Here is a 15,748-nt window from a genome sequence, read left to right as displayed (position 1 = left end):
TTCTTGTGAATACATGTATATAATCAATGTTATAATGGCACAGGTTCCATTTCAACCTTCCATGATGACCATAGCTTTTTTTTTTTTTGTTCGTTTTCCATTAATAATAAAAATTGTTTATTACATATTGAGGTTCCTTATTTTATCCTCAGATTGACAGTAAAATTTCATTGTATGATAAAATTATGAGAACCATAAAAATGTATTATATTTGTTTAGATTTATTTGTTTCACTGCACACTGGCAAATAGTATTGCTGCATACACTCTGAATAAATTATACTTGACAAGGAATTCTATTCTTATTTTCATTCTTATTTTACCCAAGCATCAAGTATCTTCACAACTACGTTACATATATATATATATATATATATATATATAGAAAGCAGTTGACTTCATATCAAATATCTCTTTACATTCTATAATGTACAGCACATTCCCTTGAACATGGATTATTACAAAATACACTATTAGACTAGTTATTGAAGTCTCATCAGTAGGTGCTAGGCTTGCATAAAACCTACTTATTGAATGGAGTTTAACTTTTTCCATATACAAGTGGAGAAAAAATGGTATGTTTTTCTTTCCCTCCACAGAAAAAGAAAAACATTACTCTTCTATCTCTAATTTAGAGATAGATGTAAAAGTTTATTGCCGTGGAGGAAAACAAAGTAAACTATATTTGATAAGGAATTATTCTTATTTTCATCCTATTTTACCTAAATATGAGCAAACAAATATGTACATGTAAGATACCTTCACAATTAGGTTATAGTACTTCTAAAACAGTACTTCTTTTTAGAACAGTTGATTTTCTATCATGCTGCCCTTTGTACTAGTTGTTACTTATGTATATACTTGCCATTAAGATAGCTCTAGTATCTCCAGAATTAAGTAGAAGCAATGAGACCTTAAAGCTCGAAAGTGATTTTGAAAATTGCTGGGTGGTGATTTTTACTATACCAAAGGGCATAATAAATGCTTGAAAAGGAATGTGCTGTGCATTATAGAGTACAAAGGACATTTGATGTGTCATCTTCTCTATACAAGTAACTTAGTCATGAAGCATTTCATGTGTAAACTTTTGTATGTTCATGCTTATGCAAAATAAGGATGAAAGCAAAAATATAATTTCTTGTCGAATGTAATTTACTCTAATACTGGAGGAAGGAATTTGCTACATATGCATATTACCTAAGCAGGTACCTATGTGTTTCTTGCTTTTATTAAATCAGTGACACATTCCTTTGATTTCAAGTGAATCCAGCTAAGTGTTCTGTTAGTGTATAGGATTATAACACTTGATAATTGAAGTAATTAATGGCATGCACTTTGCATCCATTCTGTGTTGACAGTTAACATCTGCACTGAAGAGAACCTAACCCTCTGCATTTTTATAAGTATGAAAGTGAAAGACTAGCATGTTTGTTTTTGAAGGAAGGTCAAATTGCATTCTGTTATGCTTAACACTGATTGTTTATAATCATAATTTTTTTAAACCAGCTTTCAAACAACATTTATTTGCATTTTTTTCCCAAGAGATTGCCAGTTGTATTACGTGGAATTGATGTTGGGCCTTGTACCAAGAAATGGACAGCAGAATATTTGGCAGCAAATTTAGGTAACCGTGAAGTGAAAATTCATGTATCTTCAGAATCACATTTGGATTTTATGAAGCGAAATTTTCTATACAGGTTAGCATTAATTAATGTAAATTTTATGTTGTTTGTTAATTAAATTGGGAAGTACTATTTTGTGTATATGAATGATCTCATTTTTATTTATGAATAAGGATGTCTTTTTCATGATTATTTGTTGAAAAAAGTTATGCATTTAGTACAATACTTTAGAGTCTGCTAAAAGTTACATTATTATCATTACCATTTATTTTCAGAGAATTGAGCCAAAATGCATTCTGTCACACTTACTCATGTTTTGGTTGCTGACTGTTCTTAATTATTCCCAGAGAGTTTCATTGGCAACTTCTTTGAACTGGCCACCGTTTAAACATATTGTTCAAGTTGAAATAATTTTAAGTTGGAAACTGACTCGAAAGAAAAGCATTTCTGCCTTATATACAGGTTGATTCAAAAGTCACACACATCATAAAATAAACTTGAATTTTTCAATATTAGTGACAAACTTCATAGAACTAAATTGCTACAAAGCTTATAACAGTATCATTACAAAGGCAAAAATAAATAACATTACTAAAGCAAATGTTCAAAATGGCCACCTCGTTCTTAAACACAAGCACGAGCTTTTTACAAAATTGGGGGGGCAACTCTTTGAAGCACAGAATTACTGACTGCTCTGATTGCTTCAGTGATATTCATCTTCATCTTCATTTCATCAATCATGTGGAGATTATTTTTAAACCTTGCTTTTTAAGTAATCCGATAAGAAGAAATCTGGAGGCGACAGATCTGGTGACCTTCGGGAGCCAGAGTTCTTTAGAAGTCAATCTGTCACCAAAAAACTTGCAAAAATTGCATTATTTCATTGATGTATGGTAAGTGGCACCATTCTGCTGAAGACTGCAATCACGTTCTTCAATTTCAAGGAGCCATGAACTGAGTGACGATGTTTTGATACAGTGCACTGCTCAATGTTGTCTCGAAGAAAATGGGCCCAAAAATGTGTGATACTATGCACTCCGATTTTCAGAGAATGCAAGGGCATTTAATGGAAAAAATGAGGATTTTCCAATGACCAAATTCTGTTATTTTGGCTATTGATGTATTCACTTAAGTGGAACCATGCATTGTCACTAATGAAAACGTCCAATTCATGAACTCCGTTTTCTTCAACAAATGATCAAAACCACTACAGTACACAAGACATTTTTCCGTATCCAGTGGCTACAATTCCTGAACTGAGTGAGTACAGTATCGATGAAGCTTTATTTATTTTTTTGGCCTCTCTCCAAGTACTGCCATATGATATACCTGTCTGTGCAGAGAGGCTAAGACTCTTTTAAGTGAACATTGCAACATGTTGTGCACCACAGTCACTTTAGCCTGAGTCAAAATGGAAGGTCTTCCATGCTGCCATTTGTCTGTGACTGATCCACTTTCCCGAAAGCATGAGATTAATCTCGTAATTGTTGAATTTTGAGGAACAACAGAGTTGAGATACTTCTGATGAAACTTCTCATGACATTTGCATAAAAACAACAGGCAAAAATAACATTCCAAAATAATGACGCGTTGCTCCTCAGAAAGTACCATTTCACTTTTCTCATAAACGAAACTATGCAATGGATGCCAAATACCTGACATGTGGTGGATGGATTACACGATAGCAGCCAATAGTCTTATAGGCAAAATGTACTTTCCCTGTACTTTCCATGCAGTAAAGGTGTCTTCACTATATGGTGGAAAATACTGACATGTTCCGCTATATCTATGCAGCTATGAATGAATGAATGATGGTACTGAATATATGGTTGTCTACTCTGATGTCTACTCATGCTCTGTTCAGCATATACTGACATATAAGAACACAGGATTCTTGTTATTACTAAAGAAAGTGACAAACAATTTAGTACCAAACTAAAATGTATGTCACTTGTTTTTTTTCCCTCCTGCTTTCTTTTATAGTGTATGTTTACATATGCCTATCGGTTAATTTTGTTCTAGAAGATACTTCTGTGCCAAAGGTGGAATACCAGTGTAATAATTGTAGATTTTAATTTTCATTGTACAGTTTTTGACTTCCTTCCATTGAGCTATGATTCAAGTTAAAATCAGTATCTGAGCATTCATACAGTTCCTTTTTATTTATGAATCAGTCTAATAATTTCATGTGTAATTTAATTCACAATAATTGTGCTTTCATTTAAGAAAATTACATAATTTTCTCTTTGTTCGAAATCATGTCATTCTCTTTCTCATTTTCTGTTGATCTTATATGTGAACTCATAAGCATGACAGTTAACTCTATAGTGCAGCATGATAAATCAAGAACACTCATCATCTGAGCGCTGTGGAGTCCTAAGTTTATGTCTGCACTAATTATGCACACAGTTCCTGCCATAATCCCTCCTTAAACTCATTACCAACAATACATTCACAAGTGCAATCCCATTTCACTTATTCTCTGTTCTCCAAGCAAAAATCTTGTCCTCGCATCCTTGTTAACTACACTCTTCCAGGGAATTTTTTCTCTCTCTCTCTCTCTCTCTTCCTTCCCTACACATTTAACTCTTGCTATAAGAGATTCTATTATAATAAATTATCAATAAAGTCCTGATCAGACCTTTATAGATGCAATGCTATCCAAAGGAAATTCACTATAGCATGCTATCTAATATAATAAACTATTCCTCTGTTCCCTATGACTATTATAGTGAGTCAGCTGTATTGGAAAATTTATTTTGCATCTATCTTATAAACTCCTCTTAGTAACGTGTTTTCAGCATCTGAAAATGTGTATGTCAGTTGTTAGTAAAGAAAATTATTATTATGTGACACCTCCATGGAGTCCAAAGACTCATCGAGGGAGAGTGTGCCAACAGCATCGAACGATTGATCCCTTCCAACTACTAACCACACTCAAACTTGCTTAACTTTTTGAATGAGCCATTAGTAGCAGAGGCTCTACCAATCAACCAACCTTTGCTGGCCTTTTTGTGCAGCTTGTCTAATTTTTTAAATATATAAAAGATCATTTGTGTTCTTTTATCTACAACTACCCCACAACTACCTCTAATTATCTTGCTCGTTTCCTCCTTTTGTTTAAAATGAATTATCTTTTATCATTAATTCTGACTAAAACTTCATTTACATAATGAAGTACTTGATGATGTAAGGGCTACAGTTTCAAGAAGTTTTGAGAGAAATAGAAACCTGTTCTTATTACTCATTTTTCTTTCAAAAAGGTCTTATTTTCCTGACAATGTTGAATTTATAGCATCCTTTCTTCATATATATTGAAAGTGATCCAAAATCTCTCAGATCTCCAGGCCAAGTAGATGTATCAAAATAAGGTTCACTGAAACTTTGTAACAAATATTATTCCTTAATTTATTAGTTTTTGTTCAAAATTCAAATAACTTTTATGGTGAGAGATGAACTTCATCAGTTGGTATGAGACCACTGCCTCATGTACTGGATGCCTGAAATGGCATCCAGTACATGAGGTACTATAAACATTTATTGTTTATAGTCATGCCTGTGACATGACTATAAACAATAAATTACATGATAACCACAGTAATTAACTTTAATGAAATAAAATTACAGATATTTCATACTGAAAATAACAGTACATCATCAGCGCGTAGAAACAAGAAAATCAAAGGGAATACAAGGTACATACAGCAGTCGATGGTTTACCAATTAAAAACTGTTGCTGTGTGCTAGAAATTAATATTAATAAATAATATTATTAACACGTTCATTGCCAAGCTGAAAATTGGAATTTCGTGTGGTGGCCAAATTTTTTTTATTTTTTTATTTAGTTTTTATTGTGCTCAAAATAAGTTAATGGCTGGCGGCCATCCCCACTCCACGAAAGTCGATCCCTTCCCTAGTGGCCAATATAAATATTACGTGCCGTTTCGCTGTGGCCACTATACTATTCCGCTTAGAAACTTGATAGCAATGGCCACGTGATAACGCGTGATCAGCTGCCAGATGAGAACTAGCATCACGCGATATCGCGTGATTGACAATGGACGTGTTAAACACTATTTTTGATGTTTACGTAAAATAAGAATGTCCCAAACTTTTAGGAGAGAGAGAGACAATCATTCCAATTTAGATTTGGCTGATGTAAAAGGGCTTCGTAGCTTTCTTTTGAAAAGGCATTTATATTTAAAACTGCTTCTATGGAGGAGGAGTAGAGCTTCATCCCATCAGATGCTGTTTAGTGTCAATACTATGTTGTACTAGACCAGACTTTTGAGGTTTCATGTATTCAATATAATATTGATGTTCATTAATTCTTTTTTACATAGAACGACCTGTCTACCCAAAGTATGTCAAATTACATTCACAAGGTATCTGGTAAATGCCAGCTAATGATAGAGGTGACAGTTTGTCTTTTGTAGATGGCAACAGATGAGAAATTTTGTTGATAGGAAAATATGTGTGAATGAGATGATAGCTCTTCAAAATTCTACCAATCAGCTCAGAGATGCCAGAATTCCAATATAAGAGATTGGAACCCTGCAGTCTGTTGAAGAATCCTGAGGTGTTGGAACATAGAAGTCAGTTATCTGCTGGATTTGATTAGGGTTGTAACCATTAAATTCCATTAATGTTTTGATAGTGAGAAGTTCTTGTTTTAGGAGAGGAGCGCACGTTATGTGCTCTATTAATTAAAGACTTGATAATACCAATTTTTTGAGAGGTGTGATGAGCAGACTTTGATGAATGTATCTGCCAGTAAAGGTAGGTTTTCGATAAACACTGGTTGATAAATTACCGAAGGCTGTGCACATAAGAAGGATGTCCAAGAATGGTAAGCTACCAGCCTTTTCTTCTTTCATGGTGAATTGAATATGTGGGTGAAGGCTATTGATCTGTTGTAGGAAAGTCATAAGTTTATTTTCAGAATGAGGCCGAACAGCAAAGACATCACCAATATAATGAAACCAATGAGAGGGTTGGGGATGAATGGATGAGAACAAGGTATCTTCCAGATGGTTCAAAAAATAATTTGCCAAAGGTGGAGATAAAGGGCTACCCATGGCAGTGCCTTCAACTTGTCTATAGATCTTGTTTTTCCAGCTGAAATCTCCTGCTTCTATAACAAATTCAAAAATCTTTGCAATATCAGGAGGGTTAGCTTTGACATTTTTTCCCTCTTTACAAACATTCCATTATCTGACACTGTTAATTTACCATATGTTGATTACCCTGTAGCAGGTTTCCCAACGTTTTTTGGATCATGCCCCACCTCAATGCCTCAAAGATTTTGATACTCCCCCTAGCATAATAGTCAGTCAAGTTCTGAAAAAGTATAATATAAATATGTACTTTAAATAAAAAAGGAACATAGGTAAAACTTTTTTTAATTTGAATACATTTTGGAAAATTATGGAGACAACTACTGTATTTTTAATTTTGTTTAAAATTAAAAACACAGTGTTGTGTTTTTAATTTTGAGTGTTGACGCTAATTTCTTGGCTAAGTAGTAATGAGGGCTATCTATTCCTTCTACAATAGGTCGAAGCGGCACATTTTGTTTGTGTACTTTTGGGACACCATATATTCTGGGAGAGCGGGCATAATGGGGTATACGTTTTTTAACTGTGTCTGATGGCCATTTTTTTGTAGCCACTTTTATGTAGAAGATGACCTTGATATAAAGGTCTAAATGTCGAGTGTGAATTTTAGTTTATATTAAACTAAAGTTTTACTCAAACATGGTAGTTGTCTCCATAATTTTCCAAAATCTATTTGGATCACCATGTAAGCCTAAAAGAAAGGGTTTTTAATTTGACTTTCTTCAATGAATATAAATTTTATATTACACTTTGTATATTATAAAACATAAATCGAACTGAACTCTGGAAAATAAAATCCAAGTTAATGCGATCCTTGAGCTTGACGTCTGCTGCAAAGAGTTTTTATTTGAGGTACTAATTTAGTCATTTTCAATCTCAAATCCCCATGGTTTGTGATATCCAGATGATTTCTTTTTTTCAGTAACAAGTCATTTACAGAACTAAAGCCACATTTAACTAAATATGACAATGGGAAGGGCAACAGTAATTTTTTGCAAAACTAGTTGAATTTCGATATTTCGTTTCTGTCTTGTCAGAAACCATGCAATTGTTCCTTTTATGTTGAATAAAGTTCTAATAGACTCATAATTTTGCTTTTCTGAGAGTTCTTGATACTGTATTGACTGCTGTACTAGTGATGTCAGTTTTTTTTCTCGGAAAGTCAGGGTTGCAACATCGACAATTTATCACCGACAATGGTGAGTTTTTTGAGTATATCGATGATGAGGTGACGAATGCAACATCATTTTCTAATTGCTCCCCTAAATATTCAAATTTGCCCCACATTGAGAAACACTGCCCTATAGGGATATAATTTTTTCACCACAGTTTCAATTTCATAGAAATTAAAACAACAGCATTCAAATTATATACGGTATAGTATGTTGATAAAAGATCTGTCATGTTTGCCAATTTTGCCACTGGCCCATTATCTAATGCTTGCTAAGCAATTACTAGTTTATTCCATGCCAAGAAGATGTTTATTTCACACTCTGATGTATCAAAGTATCCTGCAACTGTTGAGGTTTGGAGAGGAATTGTGGAAGCAAATAAATCTCTGAATGTTTATCTATATATCTCATATAAAGGACAAGTTCTTTCTCATTTGAAATATCTCTAGAAGCATCTTGAAGAAGACTCACTCTACTAGAGTCTTAATTTCCTTAACTATTCTTTTTTAATGATATCAACAATAAGTGAGAAATTATTTACATTTCATGTCATTTTGGTACTGTTTCTACTACTACTACTACTTGAACTGGACCTGTATCTACAAGTATATTTAAGCAGGGCTATCAAGTTTTTGAAGTCAGTTAATGATTTATTGAATTCAGTTATTTAATAGGCTGTAATAAAAAGCACACGAAGTGGTCAAACATTTTAGAATAATTTTTCTTTGCCAAGCAGCCAGAGGTATGTTTTCTGGGTGATTTCTGGCCAAGTCAGTCACTGCATTTTTTGCAAGAATTTGAATGCCTCTAGAAACCTAAATTTCTTCACTTTGAAAGGTCCTCAAAAACTTTGTAGTAATGTAGAGATACTGTCAGCAGCTCCAGGATATTTTTACAAAGATTACAAAATGCATCTTTGTCTTCATAATACAACCACTTGAATTCCTTGAGCCGTAAGTCTTATAAAGCATGTCTTACTTGATTGTTTTTACTTGATGACATACATTGCTTTTTTTTCTGGCAGTATGCAACAGTATGCAGTACTGGTACCTTTTTTCTTAAGTTTTTAAAAATTTGCGATTTATTGACAGCAAAATGTATTATAAATATTCCGGTAGGTGTACTATGTTCACGAATTGAATTTTCAGTTTTGATTACTCATAAGTTGGTACCCTGCTTTCCTGTTTCATAGATTGGTACATAACCGGAAACAGGAAGTTGTGTTCACTTCTGATTGCTTCCAATATCGGTTTATCAATTCTATATTCACTCTGCAACAGGCAGGTGTTCACGTGAGTTTTGAATTAATCTAAGTCAAATCAGTGCAATTATTGTTCAAAATGAGTAAAATACTTAGTTACTTTATGCCAATGAGAAAAAAAGTAAGGCTGAAGAAGCAGAAATTGTTGAATCTAATTGTGATCCTGTAAAACAGAAAACTAGCAACCGAAAATACACTCGGTGAAGAGGATCATGAAACCAAGACGAAGATCCACGTGGTCAAAAGGAAGCAGCTTCTGATAATGATTGGCCCGAATGTTGGACATTTTTGCAGAAAAATGACTTCTGCGAGAGAAACGAGTGGCTGTATGTCAAGAATAAAATGTTGGGCTGCAAAGCATGTTGTGATGTCGGAAGTCTTGTTGTCAATAAACACATGGGAACGAAAATTTCAGCGGAGTGGTCAAATGGTAAAATCAGTCATTTTGGAGAATCTCGCAAACAACAGTTAATGTCATTAAGAAACAAAGATTTACGATCATAAGGAGAGTGCAGCACACAAAGCATGCCAACAAAGCGAGACGACGAGTATATTGGGGGATATGTTAAAAGTGTGGAAGTTGCTGTGATAACATCTTCATGGTGAGTACCGGCACCTTTTTTTCTAGAAAAAAAGCACTGATGACATAACATCTCTCTAGTGTTTTCAAAGCTTTAGGATTCTTTTGTGCCATTTTCCCCCCCAAAAAAAAAGGAAAAAAAGGGTGATTTATATAACTTACTCAAAAATAATTCACTTGGAAAGGCAAATAATGAAATTCACAAAGACAACAAGAAATTGGATAACACTCACTAGAACTGGAATGTTAGCCGTGTGATCAGTCTCTAACTCATCTTTGTGAGATAATTGTATTTTTTAAATAACAATATTAAAAAGCCTTTTCATTATGTGTAAAGTCTGTATGAAAAATAAGAATATAAATGCACTTTTTTTATTTTACATTAACAGTGAAACAAATGAAAATTTATCTTGTTAAGTTAATTTTTTGTATAATGGTATCTCTGTTTTTGTAAGAATGGTGAAAACTTGCTAATCATGCAAATTAATGTCATTTGATAATTGTTTATTTATTTCAAAATTAAATAGCAAATGACCAATAGGTTTAAGTTCAGAACAGAGAGGTAAATGGTACCACCTGTTGTCAGAGATTGGAATTAGTTTATCTTCCCAAAACAGCAGTGAGGTATCTTTGAGAGTATCTTCATGCAAAGTAACTTTTAAAAGGTGAGGAGGGGAGCAAACAGTCTGCAGAACAATTAACTTAATTATATAAGGTACTATCTTTTGGTTAGAAATAAAACATCTTTATAAATTTATAGTAGCCATTCATAAGAGAATAACTTGACAGTGAATAAGAATGATATTTTAAAATAAAAAAAATGTGTAAATTCATCATCATCATCATCATCATCAAATTCCTGCCATGTACCCTCAAGGGGTGTACAGGATATGATAGTACTACATGAAAAAAAATTACATCATTACTAACTTCCTATCTACAATTTTGCTCCAAATCAGTCTGTTACTTGTCAAGACTCCAACTTTATCAGATCTTATATTTCTATCGTCTAAGGCACTTTGTACCGTATCAATCCACCTATATCTTGGTCTTCCTCTGGGTCATTTTCCTGCCAACCTGGCAGAGAACACTTCTTTTGCTAATCTTTCTTCGCCCATTCTGTTTAAGTGACCATACCACCTGAGATTAGCTCTGCTAACGCATTCCTGGATGCTGACAATGTCTAGTTCTTTCCTAATATCCTCGTTTTTAATATGATATTGCCATTGATGCCATCTGTTCACACCTATAATCTTTCTCAGGACTCTCATATCTGCGGTCTCTAGTCTTTGGTCAAGTGTTTTACTTCTGTGTCAGCTCTCAGATCCATAAGTTAAAACTGGTTTGAACACTGTCTTGTATACAGCTAATTTAGTGTTCCGACTAATTTCTCTCTTATTCCATATGAATTTTTTCAGTTGACTTCCCACCATACCAGCTTTGCTGATTCTGTTGTCTATTTCTATATTTAATTTACCATCTTCAGTAAAAATCGTGCCAAAGTAGCTGAAATGTTTTACTTGTTCCACAGGTTCTCCATTCACAACACAGTTGACATTTTCAATGATTCTGCCTATTTTCATTGGCTTTGTCTTATTATTGCTGACCTTCATACCATATCTATTACAACAGCTATTCAATTTAGTCAGAGAATCTTGCAGACTTGTAGTGGATTTATTTAGAAGTATAACATCATCTGCATAAAGCAAACAGCTCACATTAACATCTCCAATTTTGATATCATGTTTAATACCACTTTTCTTCATCATGTGATCCATATAGATAATGAATAACAGAGGGGATAATGTACATCCTTGTCTCACACCAGATTTAACATTAAACCATCTTCCTGGATTTCCTTCAATTCTAACTGCTGACTTACAACTCAAATAAAGACTAAGTATTGCTTGATATAATGCCCCATTGACACCATATAACTGTAGCGTATTGAATAGCTTCTCTCTTGGCACCTTGTCATATGCCTTTTCCAAATTGACAAAACTTAAATACAGATCTTTGTTATATTCCCATGCTTTCTCGACTATTTGTCGTAAAGTGAAGATCTGATCCTGACAGCCTCTATTTGGCCTGAATCCAGCTTGTTCTTCACCAAGCTTTTCTTCCACAATTCTTCTCAACCGTTTCTCAAGTATACTTGCATAGATCTTGCCAGGAACACTCAGTAGGGAAATACCTCTGTAATTCTCATATTCAGTTTTATTTCCCTTTTTATATATGGGTACTATGAGAACTCTACTCCAATCATCTCGAATTCGTCCCTCTGTCCAGGCTTTCTGAACTATGAAGTGCAGCCACTGTAAGACTCTTATACCACCATACTTCAGCATTTCTGGTCGAATATCGTCTACTCCTGCTGCCTTTCCACATTTCAAGCCTTTGATGGCTTTTTCTACTTCAAGTATGGATATGTATTCCTGACTGCATGCCTGGTGAGTGTTTTTAACTACTGTGCTGTCATCACTGCTTGTTTCATTTAGCAGTTTTTCAAAGTAATTACTCCATACTTCAAGGATATCTTTTTCTATTTTCATGTCACCTTTATCATCTCTAACTCCTTTTACAGCACTCTTTCCTCCATTCCTAAGCTTCTTCAACAACCTCCAGAATCTTTTGCCACCTTCTTGATATTTATTTTCTAGATTCTTGCCAAAGTCCTCCCATGAGTTTTGTTTAGCTAGTTTTACACTGTGTTTAGCTTTCTTACATTTGTCTCTGTATTCTCTAAGAGCACAAGCTGACCTATTTGCCAGGAACTTTTGATATGCTTTCTTCTTTTCCTTCACTGCCTGTTTAACTTCCTGTGTCCACCATGGAGTTCTGATTTTTCTATCCTTGCAGACAATTTCACCACATGCCTCTCTAGCTGAATCAATCATGGTTTTCTTCAAGGATTGCCACTGAATCTCCAAGGTTTGGTTCCTGTTCTCAAACTCTTTCATTTTTTCTTCAATAATCTTTGTGTATTTTAGTCTACAGTTCACATCTGAGAGCTGCTCAACTTTTATTCGCTTTAAAACTTTCTTACATGTTATTCTTTTCAATATGACATTCAATTTTATCCTGCTCAAGACTAAATAGTTATCACTTCCAATTTCAAATCCTCTGTACACTCCGGTGTCCTGCACCAGGGAGAAAACATCACTATCAACAATAACATAGTCAATGAGACTTTTCTTATTCCTTGCCTCTTCTCTCCATGTGAATTTGTGCACATTTTTATGTTGGAACATGGTATTAGTAATAACCAGTCTCCATGTCCTGAGCAGAAATCCAACAGATATTTGCCATTATTATTAACTTTGCTCTTTTCTCCAAATTTTCCCAAAATATTTTTGTATGTCTCACAATCATTTCCTACTCTGCTATTTAGATCCCCAACAAGGACCAACTTTTCCTTTTTCATTGTGTCAGTTGCTTTTTCTAAAGCCTCAAAAAATTCCTCCACTTCTACCTTAGTAGAACCTTCTGTGGGACCATAGGCACAAATAGGTCTCATTGTCAAGTTCCCCATTCTCATATTTGCCCACATTACTCTACTTGAGACTGCCTTCCATTCAGGAAGATCAGCCTTGTATTTTGTATTGAATACTATGGCTACTCCTTCTTTTCCTTGATTGTCATTGCCTGAATATAACATTTTGTATTTATTGCTCAGAAAGTTCTCACCAGTTTTTGTCTTTTTTGTTTCAGTCACCCCTATTATGTCGATCTGGTACTTATCTAATTCCTCAGCTAGCTCCATTTCTTTGCCATTCAGGCTTCTTATGTTGATAGTACCGATCTTTAACTCTGGTGATGTTGAGTTGGGGTTTGTTTTCAGATTTGTCTCTGTATTCTCTAAGAGCACCAGCTGATTTATTTCACAGGAACTTTTGAAATGCTTTCTTCTTTTCCTTCACTGCCTCTTTAACTTCCTGTGTCCACCAATGTGTAAATTATGTGAAGAAAGTAATGTAATATATTTTTGATGAATTTAACAAGGCTGAAAATTCAGTTGTCTCTGATAACTTGCTAGCATTAAGTGGATTTCTGGAGCCCTGAATGAAACTATTCATTATCATAAAAATTGAACCTAGGACAGGGCTATTTTTGGTGTATGTGTGTGTGTGTTTTAACTTACTTATAAAAGCCAAAAGATAATAAAATATAAAAACTTTATTACTGATAGGGCACTACTAATTTAATCTTGCTAGAAGATTTTGTTGAGTGCATAAAATAAAGTGAAACAAATCAGAAATACATAAAACATTACTTGCATGCAACTGCTATAGTATTAAATTAAAAATGGATTACTAACACTTGAAGGAATTCTTCGACTAACTGTATTGTGTACATGAACGAAATCATGGTCTTGCGTCCGTAATGATCAGAAAGGTTATAGTTGAGGTCAGAGCTGTATTCATGGGTGTGCGAACTGCTAACAGTTTTTTTAACGGCGAATTTTTCATGAAAATACATTCAAATTGAACTGATAACGGCGGTCGTTCTTTCATTGGCACCGCACTGCGTTACTGCTTGCCCAGTATCTCATGACCAGAGCCATGAGATACTCGATGAAATAACATTAGGATAAACAGTAATTGGTATATTGAATAAATGTTAAGATCGTAACGCTAGAGCGGTAGTATTTGAAACTACTCTAAGATATATAACAATATCATACAACATAGTGTTAAATAGGGAAAAATGCATTTTAAAACAGGTGTTTTTAATAATTTTAAGGAGTTTTTTTGATTTTAGTTTATGATTTTATGAACAAGTAAGTATATACATGTAATGGCATGGCAATTTTTTTATGTGAAATTACTTGCAAAACATCTTAAAAAATATATTTTGTAAACTGGTTTTAGGTTATCTGACATCAGAATTTTTCTTCAATAGCAGTTTTCAATCTATATTAGATTTATTTATTTTCTAATATTATCTATTTTAGATATATTTTATTTATCAGGTAAGTAATTTTGTTTTAATTTATTAACTTATTTTATAATTAAATCTATCATATATTATGGAAGAAAATACCCAAGTGGGCATGAAAAACTAAAGCGAAAACAAGAAAAAGAAGCGGCTGAGGAATGTCAAAGAAATTCACTGTTTAAATTTATGAAGTGGAACTCATATATTTGTTCAGATATATCAGTTGATAGCGGGAGTTCTGAAATAACTACAAACAGTTCTTCGGCTTCAACATTAATTAATAATGAGAGTTCTGAAATTCTCAAAGGAAGCGGAGAACATGATGCGTTTGGTCAAACAACGAGTATTGAAGATCCTAAAACTGAGACTCCAGAGGAAAGTGAACTATTTACTATTGATGATCCAGCAACGTGGCCTAAAATTTTGAACAACGCAACACTAACACAAATTGTACAATGTGGTCCACCGTCTCCTCCGACTGAAAATGATTTTCCCAAAGATGACAAAAGAGGTGTTTTTCCACAGCTGTTAGGACAATTGCAAACGGAGATAAGCAAAACAGAAGATGGCTTGTATATTCAAACTCATCCAACTCTATTTTTTGTTTTTGTTGCAAATTATTTTCTTCTGATGATAATTTTTATCTAATAATAGATGTTCTGACTGGCGACATGTAAGTGAAAGATTAAAGTCGCACGAACGAAATCCAGTGTACATGAAACGCATGTATTCATGGACACAAATGGAATGTAATTTAAAAATCACAGTACAATTGATCAGGCAAATCAAAATGTCATAAAATATGAAACAGAACAGTTAAGAAATGTTTTAAGACAAATAGTAGCAGCAATTCTTTATTTATCCGAACATAATTTAGCTTTTAGAGGTAATTTTGATACTTTGTACACAGCCCATAATGGTAATTTTTTAGGAATCATAGAATTAATTGCAGAATTTGATCCACTTTTAAAAGATCATTTAAAGCGATATTCGGGAAAAAAAATTATAGGTAAGAAACAAAATTCGTATCTATCACCCATTGTGCAAAATGAATTAATT

At 33.8% G+C, this 15,748-nt stretch overlaps 1 protein-coding gene across 2 annotated transcripts in view; it reads left to right on the top strand.

Moving 5' to 3' along the window:
* The window catches only part of LOC150102605 (tRNA wybutosine-synthesizing protein 5-like), a 98,318-nt gene that overhangs the window by 21,621 nt on the left and 60,949 nt on the right, over positions 1–15,748 (top strand). For both annotated transcript variants that reach the window (XM_090398932.1, XM_090398931.1), the window contains exon 2: positions 1,542–1,696. In XM_090398932.1, the coding sequence (XP_090255058.1) occupies positions 1,542–1,696 (155 nt within the window). The remainder of the gene's footprint in view (positions 1–1,541; positions 1,697–15,748) is intronic.

This window comes from Typopeltis vanoorti, chromosome 10 (assembly GCF_054136105.1).
Source record: "Typopeltis vanoorti isolate ZY-2024b chromosome 10, IOZ_Tvanoo_1.0, whole genome shotgun sequence".
Taxonomy (NCBI): Eukaryota; Metazoa; Arthropoda; class Arachnida; order Uropygi; family Thelyphonidae; genus Typopeltis; species Typopeltis vanoorti.
The sequence above is the reverse complement of the archived record's forward strand: the minus strand, read 5'-3'. Positions and strand labels throughout refer to the sequence as shown.